This window comes from Marmota marmota, unplaced genomic scaffold (genome assembly GCF_001458135.2).
Source record: "Marmota marmota marmota unplaced genomic scaffold, marMar, whole genome shotgun sequence".
Lineage (NCBI taxonomy): Eukaryota > Metazoa > Chordata > Mammalia > Rodentia > Sciuridae > Marmota > Marmota marmota.
The window spans coordinates 2,821,730-2,841,729 of record NW_025999998.1 but is presented as its reverse complement, the minus strand read 5'-3'; the positions used below and the strand labels follow the sequence as shown (position 1 = coordinate 2,841,729).

General features: G+C 34.1%; 1 protein-coding gene across 50 annotated transcripts in view; it reads right to left on the bottom strand.

Annotated features, from left to right (window-relative positions):
* Positions 1 to 20,000, bottom strand: part of Ptprd (protein tyrosine phosphatase receptor type D) — a 2,156,260-nt gene that overhangs the window by 185,490 nt on the left and 1,950,770 nt on the right. For 25 of the 50 annotated variants that reach the window (XM_048806967.1, XM_048806968.1, XM_048806990.1 and 22 more), the window contains 3 exons: positions 2,316 to 2,504; positions 1,069 to 1,077; positions 333 to 350 (listed from right to left, as the gene is read on the bottom strand). In XM_048806967.1, the coding sequence (XP_048662924.1) occupies positions 333 to 350; positions 1,069 to 1,077; positions 2,316 to 2,504 (216 nt within the window). The remainder of the gene's footprint in view (positions 1 to 332; positions 351 to 1,068; positions 1,078 to 2,315; positions 2,505 to 20,000) is intronic. The other 25 variants (XM_048806976.1, XM_048806979.1, XM_048806981.1 and 22 more) reach the window with 3 other exon arrangements.

The window sequence follows — 20,000 nt, the reverse complement described above, 5'->3', positions numbered from 1 at the left end:
AAGAAGAAGAAAAGGAAAAAAAGAGGGACAGATGGTACGCTGTGACTGGTCTGTGGTCTAAAGACCTGGATATGCTTTCTTTGAAGCATATCACAACTTAAATAATCATTTTCATAAAGGAAGAAATGAACAAAACAAAGAGAAAAAGGAAAAGGAAAAGGAGAGCTCACAATATGAGAGTCACGAATCATAACCAAACAGTACAAAGGAAAAAAAAATTAAGTTGATGGACATTATTGGAATGACTTTGGAAACCGGACAAAGATGAGAGGGATGAAAGGACAGAAAGAATGAGTAAGATCATTCTGTGAACGTTAGTTCAGCACTCTTACCTCTTATTGGTGTACCACCTGGGTGGATAATATGAATGCAAATAAGATTAGAAAGAAGAAGCATTAGTACGAGAAGAAGGAGGCTAGGGCTGGGGAGAAGAATTAAATTAGATTTACAGAATTAAATAAGGTCTTAAAAGAAACTTGAATTACTCTACTGGTAAAACAGGAATATATTAGATAGTATTATTAGATCATAAAAGCAAGTTGCATTATACCACAGAGGGCAAGGACCATAATAGGCAGCTTTGCCTTTCTCAGAGGGCAACTGAGTTCTTAGGTCTGGGGTCACATAGGGTTAGAACTGTATCTCATAGGCCTCATATCCTTAAGAACAAAAAAAAAATAGAACTATACAATATTTTTTAAAGACATAATTTAGGTACATACTGACTAAGCTATTTAAGTATATATATAAATATGCATATATATATATACTGTTATAGGAAATACTAAGCACTAACTAGAAACAAACACTGTTGACTGAATATCTTATGCTACTTTCTACGTTGCATTTGTGTGAATAACAACTATTCGTGTACTAATTTATCTTTCTATACAGTGTTCTTACGATAACGGCTCTGTGGAGGTGTGCGTGTGCGCGCCACTATGGAGATCTGGTGTCTACACTGACAGTTAGTAAAATGCATGCCATGCATTTTATTATTAATAATAATAATATTCTGAATATGGAAATTAGTGGGGGGTGAAGTGCGCTTCAGAACTAAGCACTTACCAATGGATTCTGGAGATTTAAATACGGAGAGAAGAAAGCATAAAAATATTATTATATTCCTTATAATTTGGTACAAATTTTTCAGAGTTAAAGCTTTATTATACTATATCATCTATGTTACATGTGAATAATTAATTCTTTATTTACAATAACAGAATGCTAATCTACACAATTCTGCTGACAACAAGCAAAAGAGGCAGTTAACAAGACGCTTTAACATCACAGGACAGGTCAAAAGCTGAGAATTCTGGGAAGACAGGCAGTTAAACAACTTAGCACTCTAAATCCATATTACTACCCATGTCAAAGTAAACACCTTATTAATATATGCCCCCATGAAATTAACTAGGGACAGCCTCTAAAACTTAACAAACTTAGAATTACCTCCACTTTTAATCTACAGAGAGCAAAGGAATAAACTTGGATGCGAATGGGAGAGGGAGAAAAGGATAAGGAGAGAGAGAGAAAACAGCAAAAGCTGGAGTCTACACCAAAAGCAGGCTTCTGTAGATCCAGTCCCTGGAGGGTTCAAAAACCTTGAGTGTGGGCGCACACTACTGTGGCTAATGTGTAGAAAATGCTCGCTCACAGTGATAAAGTATTAATAAAAATCCCCTCCTCTCATCGGTACTTTGAAAAGGACTTTGTAAATTAAAAAAAAAAAAAAATCCATCTGGTTACTCATAAGAGAACGTCTATGTGATTTATGTATTAGTGAAAAGAAAGCAGATGTGCCCAAACTTCACTAAACTTTGATACTTGGATGAGTTCAAATGTAGAAGACAGCAGAAAATACACTTTAATAAAATTAAATCATTTTAGTGTTAAATATGAACATTTATTTTTTAATGGATATAACCATTGGAACTCCTTGCAAGTTCTGAATGAAGTCCAATGTTGAAATAAATTTCTTTCAAAAGAAAACAGAAAGAAAGAGGAGAAAATGGATCCATCGAATACTGCAGGAAAGCAGTAAATTAAAAAAAAAAATTATCAAAAATACAGTCACAGCAGTGAGCAATGTGGATTAAACAGAAGCTGCAAAACACAGAGAGAAGAAAGACTCTGAAACAGGTTATGACATCACACACATGGACAACACATTAAATAACAGAGAAAAAAAAAAGAGGGAGAAAAATCAATACCTCAAAATTAAAAATAAAAATAAATAAAATAAAATAAAGAGAGAGAAAGATTTTTTAAAAAAAATTCTCTAGGAGTTACTAGAAACAGTAACAAGACCCTACCTGATCGTAACTGCTTAATACGACCATTGTTGTTGCTTGTGTCGACAGGTAAGAAATCTTTGAACCAAGTGATTTCTGGATCCGGATTACCACTGGCTGCACAGAGCATGGTGGCAGTGCGTGTACGCTCCACCACCTTCAGCTGTGGGCCCATGTCAATGGTAGGGAAGCCCCTGGGAATTTGGTCCTCTGTAAGACAAAAAGTAACACAAAAACTGCGTTAAGAAGTCAAATGTCCAGAATTCAATATTACCTATAAATCTCCCTTTTTACCTAATTCATTATGTTGAGAACCTAACACCAACCAAGTACCGTACATTGGGTCACAGCCATCATCTCTGTTTCAGAGCAGCAGAGTACACATATGTGAAAGGCCAACACACAAATAGCTGAGACTGTGATACAGATAGAGCTCCCAGTGAGATCTTCAGGAGCACAGATAGTAACTACAATATTTGTGCCTGAGGAGGTCAGTGAGTATCAAACGGAAGCTCTGATTTCCAATAGCCCGTGAGGAAGAAGTCCGAGTGACCAAGTTGCAAAAAGGAAAAAGGGATTTTAGAGAGAGAGAAACATTTTCACTGAGTGAGTAAGCATAGACTAGTGTGTAAAGTAAATAGAAGTTCATGCCCCCTGCAAACAAGCAGGTTAGCAGGGAGCTAAGTTAAGCTGTCCGTACTCCAAGCTAATTTGTTTCACTTATGACTTAAGTAAAACTAAACACACTTAACCCTCTGGGTCCACTGGTTCAACACTTAAATGTTGCAAGTATTAAACCAGTTGAAGATTCAAACTGTCTGGAAATAAATTGACTGTACTGAACATGTACAAGTATTTTTCTTGTTATTATCCCCCAAACAATGCAGTATAACTATTTACATATCATTTACATTGTATTATACAGTTACAAGTAACCTAGAAATAATAAAGTATATTGAGAATGTGCAAGACTATATGCAAATACCATACCACTTCATACAAGGGACTTGATCATCTACTGATTTTGCTATTGTAGGGTGTGTACACACGTGTATGTGTGTATGTTCTGGAATAGATTCCTCTCGGATACTAAGAGACAGCAGATGTAATGCTCAATCATAAGGTGCAATACAGATGAATTTCTTTACAGGAATTTTTAATTAATCAGAAATTTTTCTAAAAGGGATTTAACCAAAGAACAAGTCAACTCCCTACTAATAACACAAAAGTAAACAGGTCCTTTGGAAAGAGAATAATTTCCTCCATCTCTAAGTACCATTTTAAGTCATTAAAAACTTTAAATTCCTAAACTTTGAATTTCAAACTCATTTGCAGTTGACTTCTCCATACCCACATCAAGTTATTTTAGATCTCTGTTGAGAAATTAAAGTCTACTGAAATTCCCCTATCATGCTTCACACTGATAATCTACACTGCCAGTTCTTCCAGTCACGATTAGAAAGGTATTGAAGGAATTTTGGTTCAATGAAAATTATCTGAAGTAGAATTTAGCCATTTGTTTGAAGACCATTAGAGAAACATTTTGCCTTCCAGTTGGGATGACTAACAAGAGACCATTATACCCTTGTGACCACCAGTACATTTTCACATGCCAACAATTCTAAAATGACAATTCAAAATTATCAACTCCAGTGAGCAAAACATTAGAAATCATCAGATGTGGCATCAAACTTCCCCTTGGATGTCATCTACAAGCTCCAGCATGAGTGACAAATCCACAGTTGATTCTGTGAATCTTATTGAGGTTTAGTTACAATTTCTAGTGCAGAAGCCCAACTGTGGTGCCTTCACCATGCTTTCAGTCAGCTCTAGGTGCTCTCCTATCTCTCCTCTTTCTAGTCTGCAGGGGAAATTAAACATCTGAAAGCTGCCTAACAAACTCTTTTGTTAAATCGGTCCCACTTTTCTTAGCCTTTCATGGATCACATCCTCCACAGGAAACTTCTTCTGTCTACACTGAGATTGTCACCATTCCCCAGACAAATCATGTCTGTTGAATAACTGTGCCTCCAGGAAGCCATCCAGATCAAATTGCTTTCATTGTAAAGCTTTTTCCAAACTCCCACATATTTAATCATCTCCTTGTCAGAGATACCACAGCAGTGGGTTCCTAAATCCACTGTTTGTACTTACCAATTATATCAGGTTATCCCTCCACACCATGAGTTATTTCATGTCTCATCTGCATTCTAAAGCCCTACCCTCTTGCTAGTCTAGATTTGAAGATTTTAAGGTAAACTCCAGTGATTTCTATTCCTACTTGTGAATAAATATATCAGAATGCTTCTGGGCAAACTTTCTCTACTATACTGAACTTCTGGTAAAGAGGTGACCTGTAGCATATATTCAAGACTGGAGGGGTTCTGGATGTGAACACTTGATTTGAAGATCCCACCAAAGAAGAAAGTGCTCAAGAAGAGCAAAGTTCAGTGAATAGGTCTAAGTTATTATGAGAGAAAACTGATGGGGTTACATAAGTGGATGTATAGTCTGGCCCTTTTGCTCAGCAGTATGGAGGTTAGATATCTTCTATTAAGCAGTCTGAGCAAGATCAAAAGTTCAGTTTGACATCTAAATTTACTAGAGAATATTTTCCCTTTAGACCAGTTACTTAGGGCCTGGAACTTCAAATAAGAAAATAAATAAATGTGTGCATGTACATTTATTATGTGCATGTGTGTATTATATATGTTTAACTTCATTGGACGACACATGTTAAGTTGAAAGTTGCAGCTCTTTTAAGAAACCATAACATTGTGTTTACATAAAAGCTTATACATTCTTAGTCAAGCAGAGATCTACAGTGGACAAGTGTCAGAAACAGTGGTTAAGAGTGTAATATCAAGATGATTTTTTTAAGTCTCCAAGGGAAAATTAAAAATTAAAACCGAAATAAGAAGTATCTTGCAAATTAGGCTATGCTAATTTTAATAACCTATTCCACTTGAATTTCTTGAGTCAGTTCTTTATGTCTTTAAAAATTCTGCCCATATATTTCCATCTACAGTACAGTTCTAATGTTATTTAGGAACAAAAAATAGCAGAAAAAGCAAAAGCTGCTGTATCACACATATTATTAAACACTGAACTTGGCAGCTATTGACACAAAATGTTTCAAAGGATTAAAATAATTTACTCAAGTGCTTCAAAGTCAACTAGATTGCCTTCATCATCTAGAAATGAGGTTCTAAAAAAGTCTTAGGATTTGTTATTCTCCATTTTTAACACAGTGAGGTTAAATTAAAAAAAAAATCACCTTGGGATTCCTGATTTTTTTTACTCCCCAGGGCACTATATCACCTTCCACCCTTTGCATTTAACTACTAGTTACATTCACAGCCATGAATATTGTCCTACTAATTGTTGGTTTTCTTCTAAAAGTTCATCTCTCAGAAGAACCAAGTCAACATTTACAGGGTTGATGGGTGGTTAAGTGTCAAAAACTTAAAAATTTTTGAGCCACTCCAAAGCTCCTACCAAAGAGATCTAGATTCACAAGAAATGAAGTCCTCACCTTTGGGATAGCAGAAAAAACTGACTTATGCCCACCTGAAAGTAGCCTAATACATTTGCATGACTGTTTTTTTTTTTCCTTCTTGACTCATAGAGAATACTCCAGAGCCTCCTTTTATATATAAAGTATACAACAAAGATAATCATTCTTGCATACTAATCAAACAGAGAATGTAACGAGCATCCTTTTCTTATTTTTAATAAGGGTAATTAAATTCTATCCATCCCCCCCCCCTTTGCACAGAAACTCTTTGAATGCACATTCTTCATTAAATTTTCATGAGAAACATCACAATGTAACAGATTCGAATAGCCAGAGCTGCTACACTTTGACAGTTGTGGCTTGTTTCCAATTTGACTGTCAGGTATTTGGCAATAAATCTCAGTATTCAACATAAAACGAACTGTAGAAATAATGAAATTTCTAATTGGAATGCTTATCTCAGTGGGTGTAGTTTAGAAGATGTTAATTGCCTTTTTTCACCCTCTACATTTATTAGTGATTTATACAAAACTGCCTTGGCTATTGGATAACATCAATTTTGACAGCTTATCAAATGAGTGGTACCAGAAACTTGGGAATCAAATCAATACTCTTAATGCCTTAACACATAAACTTTCACAAGGGGGAAAAAAAAAGCAGTTATCAAAAAATAATAAATTGTCAATGTTTAGTTTTAAACTTTTAGATGAGATGAAAAGAAAAACATTTTGTCCTATTCATTAATGTGCTCATTAAGTTTTAAAGTGCCTTACTTAACACCGTTCCATATTAATATTCAATCATGCAGAATTAGCTACTAATTCATCAACAATTTAAATCAGACTTGACCTTCATGAAGCCATTTGGTCTGTCATTTTGAGAGGCCATTAAAGGGCAGATTACTACGTACTTGTGCTTACTGAATTGTAGACTCATACATATTTTGTTTGGAATGGCAGCTATAATAGAGCAGGAAATATAGCCCATTCTCTGAATATTTTTATGTCTTAATGAAAAATGCTGATAAGAAATTTTTAGTTCTGTTTAAAAAAGAGAAACAGGAATGTCAGCATTTCTTAGAATTAACTTTCCATTGCTATTCAACTTGTTAACAATCCCTGACCTGCCCAGGACTTCAAAGGTATCTATGATGAAAATAGCCTGTCTCTGTTTTGCAGGAAGTCAGCCCTTAGACATCTGTCAATGATCAAAAAATAGGCTTTGCATAATTTGCTCAATTAAACCACTTTCATTGTTTATGCATGAAGAATATTAGTGATAACACTTTAATTTTTGCTCCAAGTCCACAAACACTGAACCTCTCACATTTGAAAGGAAATCTTGAAACTCTAAATTACCTCTTGAGGCCAGAGTCCTTCTGAGATAGCCTCAATTATCTCATTGTCCAACCTTGCTAGGGCTCTTAAAGACCAGACCAGTCCTTGCCCACTGGTCTAACCGATTTAAGGATATCTTCAAGGAAGGATTCTATATTATGGTTCTTGGAAAAATCCAAAATTTATCAGATTTATCACCAATACATTTCCTAGGAAAATCATGTCAATCATGGTATGCTTCCTCAAATGCATTATCAAAAGATTTGACAAGTATACCAGAACTTTGGGCAAAAATGGTAGTATAATAAAATAAACATCCAAATCCAAGGGAAAAGATGAGCAGTTTTTTCCTTGGTGAATTTGTCCCTTGAAGTCATTTTTCTAAGTACCAGTTTATATGGCTCATCCTTAAAATTACCCAACTGATATTACCAATAAATATTTTATGATCATCAATGTATGTATGAACTCTTACAAGCTCAGGGGAGGCAGGAGTTTTGTGTATTTCCTTTGTACCTTCCTTGTGTTCAAAAGATACTTGCAATGAGGCACATTTAGGATGCTGTGACAATCATTTCAGAGCTCATTCATGAGGCATCTCTGAATTCCCAGTGGGTTTATTCTATGGCACTCATGTTAATGGTTAACCATTCTTTAGTAGTTTTGTGGCTATACATTTGGCTTCTATTTGAGTATCGTCCATCAAATGGGAGAAACTATTTTTAAACCCCTATTTCTTTTAAACACCAGGTTAAGAAGTATTAGCCTTATAAATTCACAAAAAGAGATGTTGGTGACTTTAATTTTATAGCCTTTAGTTTGATTTAGTCAGCAAACAATTTTCTTCATTCAAGATGTACACTGCATGTGGTTCTTTTAACTTTGTTGCAGCTGCTACATAAGGATGACATTTAGTTCCTGCTCTTCTTCATTTTACAGGAGGCCTTCTTGAATATGTTACTACAAATCAAATCAAAACCAGGGCCATGTGACAAAACGTAATGTGTGAACACAATTAAACCAAAAAAGAGCAAAATGGGATATGTATTTATATTCTACTGTTAACTAGAGAAAAATGGAATTCTTGGTGTTCAAACTAATGGAAAAAACAAGTGGATCACCCAGTTGCATATGGAGGCAAACACTGTGGTTCTTCTTTCACAAATAAGAGCAAAAATTTCTAAGGGACTGGATATCATAAGACTTGAGGAATATATGGTATCAATTTACAGACAGTAAAAGTGACTTTTTTTCCTAATTTGGAAGGTAGAAGAATGGAGGGAAGTTTTCATTAACAAGAAATATGGAAAATGTTGAAATGATAATATGCTGAGTATTTTCTTAAAAGCCCTAGACCTTAATCCTCACCTGATAGAGAGTTGGTATGTTTTTATATCTAAGAAGACATACAAATTGTCCTAAAAATTTTAAATATATATTGGTTACAAAGAAGTTCAACTGAAGTAGTCAAATAAGATGTTTATGAAATAAGATAATTATAAAGTACTTGTGGAATCTGCAGTATATATTAAAGATAATAATTTGAATTGAAAAAAAAAACCTACTAAAATGCCAATAGATGGCATCATTCATGCTACAAATATTGAGTGTCAGACTGGGCATCGTACTGGGTATGAAGCAGACTGGAGACTCTATGTTTTGATTTCATTCTATCTTCAAACTAATTAGATTCTGTGGCAATAACAATAGTACCCAGCTTACAGACAGGAGGACTGAATGGTAAAATGCATTAAGTGTGCCTAGCAGTGCCTGGCACTAATCTGGCATCCAGGATAATATTAGCATATATGCACTTACTCGATGCCAAGGTCCAGCAGTGAGTCTAAGTAGAACAGAGGTATGTGACTGTAGGCCTTAATATAACAAGAGCCAGAGCAATAAACTGAAAATGAGAAAATAGTCCATGCAAATCCCAAAAAAGTAGGAGATATCTGGACATTCAAGTGAATTTAGAGAGCAGTGTTCATGCAAAGTAACTTTTTCAAAGCTCATGAAGGCTCTTGTTTCTCCTGTTTGAATGAGTTTTCAGGGTCCTCAATGATTCAATATGACCAATAAAGAGAATTTATATTATCTGATGAATTGTCCCCCAAAAGGAATTTTTAAAGGACTAAATATTTGGGATGGCAAAGCTTTGTTTTGAGTGACCAAAAATGCTTAAACCAACTGGTTTTATATAAGTCAGGGGGGAGACATCTCTTGTAGTAATTCAGAGAAGGAGAGCTAAGTATTTATCTCGGGCAGTTGGTCATGTTAAAAAGCCTATATGGCTTTCTCAAAAAAAAGATTTTTTAAAAAGATGAAACCAAGAAACCAGATGCTTTTGGTTATGTTCTTCCAAAAAAAAGTTTTCTTTCCTATTTAGAAACTGAATGCTTGGCAAAAGAATGTAAATCAAGAGATACCCGTGTACATCTCTAAAGGTTAACAAAACAGTCCTATTAATTGTCCAGTTCTAAAGAGCAGATTTATAAATATAAGAAAGGAATTAGTTAAGAAAATCATATTGGAAAAATGTAACATTTTATATATTACTAAGTGCTATGATGCCCAGTATCTCTCAAACATAAATATTTGAGTGTTTTTAGGGTGGTATCATTGTTTTCATTTTCTGTGGACATGAAGCAAAGACTCAGTAAAATTAAGTTACTTGTTCCAGACCAGACATACAGTAAATACTAGAGAAAGTCTTTTAGTTCTAAATTTGGTGTATTGTAATTTAATCTTAATTTTATCCTGTTTCTTCTACAACTGCTGTTCTTTAAATTCATTCAATCCATGAATGGTGATAAGTTCTTAACTGGAGTCCACTCATGATGCTTACACAGTGAAAAAAAATTGTAAATACTTGGTTATTTCATACTTTAAGAAGGAAGTATCAGACATTAACATGCCACATGATATAGTAGTAACTTTAAAACAGGTCCACATTTTAAAAATTCACCTTTTGATATATATCAATGGATTTCTCATGAATTTATCAATGGTTCTAAGAAGAGATAGAATCCTGCCTGCCAATAAAAGGTAGATAAGAAATGGAAGGAAGTGAAAAGAATGATAAAAATCAAGTGATTTCCCTAAGGAGCTCAAATTAAGCACTGTGTCTACATTTCTGACCCCTCGGTAGTCTATTTAATTACCTAGGAAGGGCTATAAAGGACAGGAGTTCTGCCATACACACAGACCAAAAGACAGTATATGGACCAGAAAACCAGACATAAGTAGACTCTATGCCCACTCTATAACCTCAGGTCTCTCTGAGGTAATCTGTGACTAGGAATGGCTACTGTTGTTAAAAGGGAGAGCAGAGGAATCAGGGTTTCAGGAACAGGACAGCATAAACATAAGGGTTGGAGCATTTATTTGCTACTTTTTTGAACAGCCATAAGTTTTCAAGTCACTGTCCCATAGAATGAACCACAGTATCAGCCTACAAACAAGAGTCATTTTCTTTGCAGAATACATTCCTTGGAGCCAGGAAAGGACATTTATTATGCTTTTCTTAAAGAAAAGAGTGTAAATAAAGCTTTTATTCCCACCATTCCAGATGGCAACGGGGTATAATTTGTACTGTTTGACCTCATGACCATATTATTCAAAAATCAATCTTCCTGCAAGTGAATTGAGTTAAGGCACTGAAAACAAAAAAGTGAAAACAAAATAAAAGCTAAATCATGTTTTCAAGCAAAGTTGAGCCACTGGGCTATTATCAAAATGATATGCCTATGAATGAAATAGAAAAAAAAAACATAAATTAAGGTAATCCTAGACTACAGTAATTCAGAAGGAACTTACCTAAACCAGGAGAAAACTGCTCCTTAAGCATTGACATTCCAAATAAACTATTTAATAAAAATCAGTCCCCCCCAATGTAGTATGAATAATATGCAATAAAATTTTAGTCTGAGTTCTCTTTGCAAGTTATTGTACATAGGTGGTATGCTTGTGTTAATATGGCTATTCATAAATCAAAGCAGCTTTTATTTTAGAATGAAATTAGTTGATTAATCAGTAAGTAAGGGCAGTTACTAGGTATAAGAGTCTCTAAGAGCATTCTAGAACAAAACTTCATTTTATGAAATAGTCTTTAAATGTTGAAGACTGTTTGTAAGGTACTCTGGCACAGAATAAAGCCAAATTGTTTAGAAGGAGTGTGTGCAATTATCCCACAAATTGCAAAGTAATGTCTATAGAACACACACCCCAGTTAGATTAAATTATCATTTATCTGAATGTGGAAGCGTCCATTTCACATTGTATTAATCAATTAACTCATATTGATATTAGTGTTTTAAAATTAGAAATATTTAGAAACAAATTTAAAAAGAGGAAAAGGTACCCCTTTCCTCCTATACAGCCTCAATATCATTACTTAAATATTGACTTAAAGATCCAATATCCAAAAATTAGACTTATATCCCTAAGAATAGAATAGTAGAGTTAATCTTATTACAATAACAAAATGTAGTAATCACTTTCACAAATCATTTTGCAATCAACTTATATTTTCCAAAAAGGACATGCCATAGTATCCACCCTAACATCCATCCAAAAGACTACCTTTGAATAATAAAATAATTAACTACCTTATAGAAACTTCTCTTCAAATCATACTAGGAATTTTATTATATTTAGAAAAAAAAATGGAGTGAATTTCAAAATTTTGCTTTTTTTTTAAGAAGAGACCCAGAGAAATATATAGTAAAGATGTAAAGAGAATTTATTTTGCTTCCTTTCTGAATTATTCATTTGCTTTGTAAAAGTTAGGAGACCTAACAAGTTCAAATCAAATAAAACTAAGAAAACCATTCATTCTAGCTGCTTCACTATGCTGTGAGTGCAAAAAAACAAACAAAAAAAAAATTAGAAAAAAGAGAAAATCTTCTTGAAACAAATGAATATTAAATAAAAAAGAAAACCAAAATGAAACACATGGCATTGGATTGAGAATGGAGGTATTAGGGTGAACACCTAGTTTTAAATAAATGAGTTTGTGAGTATAGAAATGAATATAATTATAAATAAGTGTCAGGCACTCATTATTTAACTTAACCAAACACATCTTTCCTAGCTAAGTGAACCAAAAGACCATGGGAAGAGCAATGTTGAGCAGTCATGGCCATGCCTAGAGATCAGATCTTGGTTTCTAATATCACTCTTCAAGAAAACAAAACACTGCTCCTTGGAGAAATGACTGATGCCAACCAGCACTGGGACGAGGAAAATACAAGATGTACGTGGAATTATCTTGTGCAAGAAAGTACACAAAAGATCATAGAGAGACATTAAAATGACAAAGAAGCCAGAGTGAAGGGCTCTTGCTGGCTAAATGTGGAACCATTGAACAAAATTATTTTGAAATTGACAAAGATAATATACTGTATAAAATGAAAAGTTACGAGTGGATGCTAATACAATAAAGGAATAAAATGGAAAATTTCAGGAGGAGAGGTATTGTTACATAGTCTCAAAGTAATTTCCCACAGGTATTAAATATGAACAAAAAATAAATAGGTTTACATTAGGGAAGTTTCACAGAAATAGCCTTTATCAGGAGTCAACATTAACAATGTTGGTAATGGGATAAGCAAAATTCATGTACTGAGAAAAAAAATATAACATCATTTACAAGTTATTCTTGCAAAAATGATCCATAAACTATATAAGATCATGAGTAAATATCAGCAAACCCAAATGCAAACATTTTATGAAAAACCAAACTTGATATGTTCAAAACTGTTCAGAATTGTCAAAGAAATAACTCTTTCAAATTCTTGACAAAGTATAATTTTGAAAAGACCCTTGGAGGAAAATTAGAGAAACTTGAATTGGGGTGACAGGTGAAGCCTCAATTACAATATTTACTTCCTTAGTTAGGTTAGCAGTATGTTCTTGTTTGTATAAATATAGATTCCGGGATGACAGGCATCATGTCTGCAATTAACTCTCAAATAGGTTATTAATAATAAGTTCTTCCTGTTGTAGGTTCCACCTTTCTATATAATTGGATTGTCTGAAATCATAGACAAGTAATTATATTTATAGCACCATGAGATTTTAATAGTAATTATAATTAAATTTATAATATCATGAATGAGATTTTATAAAATCTTTATATTTCATTGAAAATCTCAGTTGGATAATGTTTATTCTCAAAGCGTTTGAGGGGTTATATGTACTTGGGCATTTTTGTCCCAACTCTGAAAAATATTTCCCCCCAAATTTTATCTGAGTCCCCCTGAATACAATGACTATTTAAATAACATTTCAAGTGTCCTTATAAATTTTACACCAATGACAACAACATCAGAAAATTTTAATTTCTGACAATATGTGAAATCCCATAAAATTATGACTTTCAAATATTTAATTTCCAATACTTAACAATGAATAAATTTGAGTGACAATTCAAAAGCAGGTTTCAAGTTCATTAAAAAGACAATGTAATCAATATTCAAAAAGTAATTTCAGGTTTATGATTTTTTATTAAACAAACATAAAAGAGGTAAATAATTTTCTTTCTCAGTATCAGAAATTTTACCAAAAAATAAGCTTTTTGATGACCTTCCTTCTAAACAAAATATCAATTTGATTTAAAACTAAGAATAGCTTGAAAAATCTAAATGTTATTTTATACGCCAAGCTTTTGAAAATGTTCAGGAAAAAATCCACAACCCCCAACTCCAGCTCTTCACAGTATTCTTCCTAGAACACATCAAAGATCCTGCTTGTGCCACCTTGATTATTAATTTCTGGGAGTGATAGGCAAGAAGACCCAGCCCAAAATTTGGTGACTCAAGTATTTAAAAATTTTCCAGATTTTACTCTGAATTGCTTAGTAAAGTTCTCATAGTTCTAATGGCAAACTATGGCACGTATTTGTTTTATTTGAAGGCAGAAGATGGAGTCTTGTGAAAGACATAGTAGCACTTTTCTGTTGGAAGTAGCTTAAAAAATAAAAATATCAAATCAAAGGAACTATTGGGGAATGAAATTGATCAAATTATGTTTTTATGTGTAGACAAATATGCCACAATGAAGCCTATCATTTGGTATAATATGCACTGAAAAAAATCAATAAAACATGAAATATCATACATAAAAATGTTTCACTATGAAGAATAAAAACCACAAAAGTACATCAAGAAACATTTAAAGATAGTGTATATTACCCAGGAATATGTTGTGTATATATATATGCATATAAACACATACATACAGAAAATTTTCACATCAGTACAAATAACTTTATATTTATATTTCAAAATACAGTCTGAATTTAATGCCTAAGTACCACCAAATGAAACTAGTTTACATTTTTATCAGTGTATGTTTTTCCTCAAATTCTTAAGAATCACAAGCTGTTAATTTATAAAACTACTCAAAGAAGTCGATAACTGTCATATCCTTTAACAATTTTGAACTTTGCTCCCTCTATATATAAACTTACCAATCAAAAGAAAATCATAATAGAAAGCAAACATGGTATAAACATATTCATTCCATTTTGAAAGATCAAAAATTTTAACATGTTGATCAAGGGAGGTTGGACTTCTGAAAAATAACCAGACAGAAGAAAAATATCCCCAAATGGACCGAGTTGACCACCAAAAGATCCATGAAAAAAATTCCCATAAAGCCTTGCTATTAGAAGAGATACCAAGCTTCCTCATAAATTATAAAAACTTCACTTTCTTCTTCAATAGATTAACCCAAACAATTAGAAAAAGATTGAAGACAAAACTTGAGGAGATGCACAAAGAATTATGTTTCTTTTTTTTTTTTTTTTCCTGAAGCAACTGGAAGCAAGGTTTTTAAAAGCAAGTATACTTGTGGTGGCACTTAAACATTTACAGGCCATGTGTAATGGAAAAAGTATGTTGCTCATCACCAAATTTGCATTTTGAAAAACACCATTTTAACAGCAATGTGAATAATGCATTGGAGGAGGTCAAAAAAAAAAAACAGATGATACAATCATGCCATTTAGGAGTTTATAGAGATAGCATCTAGGCAAAAGAAAAGTAAATCAAGACAAGTTGTGGAGGTCATGGGGAGAAGCAGGAAAAGTTCAAAGAATTTGAAGATTAATTTTACAAGGTTTGGGGGATGTTCTGAAGACAAGGAATGAAGGAAAATCGTCAGGGATGGCTTTTAAAAACATAATGAATTTGTATGGTATATTTTCAGTCATGGCTTCCTTTTGGGAAGAATGTTATCCATATGAGGAACTTAGGAAACAGACACTATGCCCCCAGGAAGGATGGACGCTTACCGGGAGAGCTGCTTTAGGAAAAACACCACAACAAGCAAACAGCAAGTACCTACCAAGCGAACACTGATCCACCTTCATCTTTAGGAACAGAGGGTTGGCAGGGTAAGCCATATGCCCTATGTGCTCTTTTAGGGTAAAGGTAAGAAAGGTCTGCTTCTGTCTATACCTGTGAGCTTAGCAACCTTACTATGGAGATGCTAGGGGTTCCTAGGGCACCCATTCAGAATGCAATGGAGATAGCCATGAACTTGTATCCATTTTCTCCACTGACGATTTAAAGACAGCAGAGCATACCACAGCAGGTTTTCTCAAGCCCAAGAAAAAACTCACACAGTTTTAGACTGTGACAGTCAGTTGGCTCTTGAATAAAAAGAAGAAGAATTTGAGTTCTATGCCTATGAAGACACAGCATCAAGAATCTCCTCATAGATAACTTGTGGTTGTCACATTTTAATATATAACATGCCAATTAAACAGATACAAGTTTCCAAGGATAAGATACTCAGAAGGGATGCAATAAGCCTTTCTCTTACATACTGAAAACAACCCAGAGTTGCTCATTTTCTTTTAGTTGTAATAGACTGACATATTGTTATAAATTTAGGAAACATACAGTCTTTAATTCTTAACAAAGTGACAGCAACTTGACAAGAGAAAAAGTTATCTCAGCTTTTAATTCACTGACATTGAAAGCCAACATATCCCAGTGCTGTCCCCACAGCACAAGTGGATGGGTTTTATGTTTGCTGCAAGATTAATGCACCTTCAATTGCTCAGTGATGATGGCTGTGAGGCTATAAGAGCAAACAGTGTGTGTGTGTGAACTCACTAAAGGAAGTATGGGCATGCATTTCAGCCACTGATCCTTAAAATAACCATGCTAGCTAAGTGTTTATTGTTATGAAGATAATATACAATATAGTTTTGTAAATGTACATGATGGAATTCATAGGGCAAATCACAATCAAATGGGCAAATTTCATAGTTTTTCAGGAATTAGCTGAGAAGAACATAAAAGATAATCAAGAATGTTTATCCACTGAGAAAAAGACATTGCCCATTTAGTTTTTCCTGATGTATATCATAGCCCACTCCAGTGCTAGAGACGTGGGCCTGAAATCTCAAACTTCCAGTTACAGAACCTACTGGGTACATCCTATGAAATGATCTGTATGAGTTGAACACATCTGCTCCTTTGGACATAGCAGCTGGATCATACAATAATGCTAGTCTTGTTATTTTTAATTTTCAGAAGGAATTTATTTATGTATATCCTCTCCTGAGAAGCCTAATCTACTTTTCTAGATAAGTATGGTTCTTAAAAAAAACTCCATGGGATGTTGGCTCCTGGGTGCATTTTAATATGATAGAGATGTAAGAACATTCTAGCACACATACTCATAATTTTTCAATTCACTTCTATTGTTGTGAGGGATAAAGTGCCGGGAGTTAAAGGTAAAAGACTACACTGTCTACTCTCACGTCTCCTTATTTAAGCACAATTTCTTTCTTAATTTGTTTGAGTCTATATCTTGGCAGTACAGATATTATCTCTTTCAATGTTTGTATTCTATTTTGTCAAGAGTCTGTTGTTTGTTCAGACATACATTGACATGTTTCTAATCAATTAAGGTTTAGGTACTCTAGTTAACCCATGGCAGAGGTAGTCAGGGTACTGGGATTCCTGTAACCCTACTAAACTAAAAACCTTACTTTTTTATTCTTAAAAAGGCAAATGTTAAATGAAAAGTTTCTCACTAAAATCATTTATCTACCATAGCACATGAGATAGTTCTGAGGGAAACTGTCTCATTTAGATAAAATCCATAATATTGGACCTAGAAAAGAGTCCATGATCATAGGCTTCATCACAGTGATTTTTAGAAGGAAAGGACATGGCACACCATCTCTACTAAAGTGAGTGTGATGCTTTTTGGTAAATATTCAAAAGTGTTTAACCATGTCAGTATGAACCTACATACACCTCATCTCACTGAGGTACTAAGGTGTCTACTACAACTATCAATAGAAGAAAAATGTTCAAATGATGTTTTATAAAGAACTTTTAAGTTGACTGAAGTGGACACTTGCCTATAAATTCTTAATCATTTTTCAGATTTAAGTTATTACATGTGTACTTTATGGTATAGATTGGTAGTTCTTAAATTTCTCATTATTCCTGTCCAAACAGAAATCTACATGCTTCATACAAACTATATAAAACTATGAGGCTCATTCTGTCCATCTCAGTGTAAAGGGTATCCGGAGTATCCAAGCACACAGCATCAAGACTTTCTTTAGTATTCATGAGATGAACACACTTGACCTTAACAAAGACCAGTGATAAAGCCTGAAACTCTTCACTTAAGCAACCACAAAGTATAGCTTTAATGTGTACTTATCAAGAATCCTGATCTCTAACTGACAACTAAAACATCCTGGCCAGAGAAGCAATGCTTATAAAGAATGAGCTGGAATAATACAGTTCCTCCACATGATATAAAAATAGTCTTGGTTAACTGGAGGGTGAGAGAGCTACACACTAGAGCTGCTTTCTTCCTGAACAATGCGCTTGACTGAATTATGTTTTAATGTAATTCTACCAATTGACCTGAGGGACTTTAGTAAGTGACTGTCCTATGAAGTTACAAAGTGTGCATCAGATGCAGAGAATATTCGCCACATGACAATGTCTTCATTTTGAAAAACTATGACAGAAATCTTTTCCCCCTGTTTTTAGTCTCAGGGAAACTTAAGGCTTTTCTGAAGAGCTGATTTCTTATTTTATGGACATAGCACATTATGAGTCATGTGTTTCCTCTTTCTCATTCCCATAGCAGGTAAGAAATTTAGAGCTCAGAGTTTGTTCTTTGTAGAGAACATTCAGAAGTCCCTGGCTCAGCCTGTGTTCCCCTTTCATTCCTAACGTCAGCTCGTATTGCTGTGACACTTTTCTGCTCCAACATCGTGTCATTTCATCTTGTTGTACTGAGCATTCCTCTGTGAAGGTTCTTACGCCTCTGAAGTAAGAATACACACAAACACAGGGAGATTGTGAATCCAATCTTTTAAAATATCTAACAAAAGTGATGATCCATGAGAAGTCAGTTGACATCTCCTTAGATTGTGGTTTGTCCCCACCAAAACTTGTATTGAGGGTTAATTCCCTACTGAAACAAAATTGATAGGTGATGAATACTTAAGGAGGTGGGGCCTAGAGGAAGGTGATTAAATATTTGGGTTACAGTTCAATGTACTTTTTACAAAACTGGATCACTTCTCATGAGTAGGTGCTATAAAGTGAGGACACCCATGTGTTTGGCATCTTCTGTAATATGACCACATGTCTTTTCATTTATCCAGCATGTTGTGATATAGCCAGGGATGTGCATGGTATTTGAACTTTACAGCCATCAGAACTGTAAGCCACATAAACATCTTTTCTTTATAAATGACCTAGCCTCAGGAGTTTGGTTACAGCAACACAAAATAAATTAAATACCATCCAAATGAATCAATCCACATTTCCTTCAACAGTCTACAAGAAATATTAAAGATGCCTACAGTTATGATAACCCAAAACAAATTCATTAAAGTGAGCTTGGATGAGAGTCACCAAAAAACCTTGATTTCATGAAAGGTACTTGAAGGAAGAAGTAAAGGAAGAAAGGGATGGAGAGAATGAAGAAAGATCAGGGTTACTAGAGATGAATTTTATTTCTATTTCAGGAAAATCACTCTAATTAATATATCAGCCCATGATAAAACAGAGTGACACATCTCCTAAAGAAAGATATATAATATACTCATATAAAGGTGTATATTTTATGTGTATGCATATACTTTTATATATGAATATATGTATTTGTATAAAGCACATTTCACATTAGGTATAGAAAATTATATTCACATGTAGAAATATTTAGTAGTGATACTATTTGTTCAATTAAACAAATAGCTGTCAAATACCTCTTGGATGCTATACGAAGACACCATTTAGCACTTGATGGCTCCAAGAACAGTTCCTCAGAAACCTTACAATATAATGGAAGAAACATGCATGTGAGTAGAGGAAATGCAAGAGATAATCAATGGCTCAGGAACACAGAAGGGAATAATGAATTTTGCTGGAGATCATAGAATGAAGACATAAAAGCATCAACAGAACTTTGATTGATAACAATATAATAAAGGGCCTTCAAAGCATAAGAAAAAGTATGATCCAAGGCCCAGAGAAGATAAAATAGATGACAATATACTAAGGAGGATATCTGTCCACTGCATGGATGCTTCTGTTTGGAGCTGGGATTAGAAGATGTTGTGGCAAATTGTGCTGAAAGCCTATGAAGGTGGTTACCTGGGTCCACCAGTGGGAACATGGAAGAAGTTAGGGGTTTATTTGGTTCATTACTGTGAAGTCAGATATTTTTGAGCTAAGAAAGTAATAGAATGTTCTATGAATGCAATCTGTCAAAGGAATGCTCTTTGTAGGGGGAAAGAGAAAGAACATTTACTATACTGAATTAATGCTCAGATGATAAAGCCTGTATTTGGGG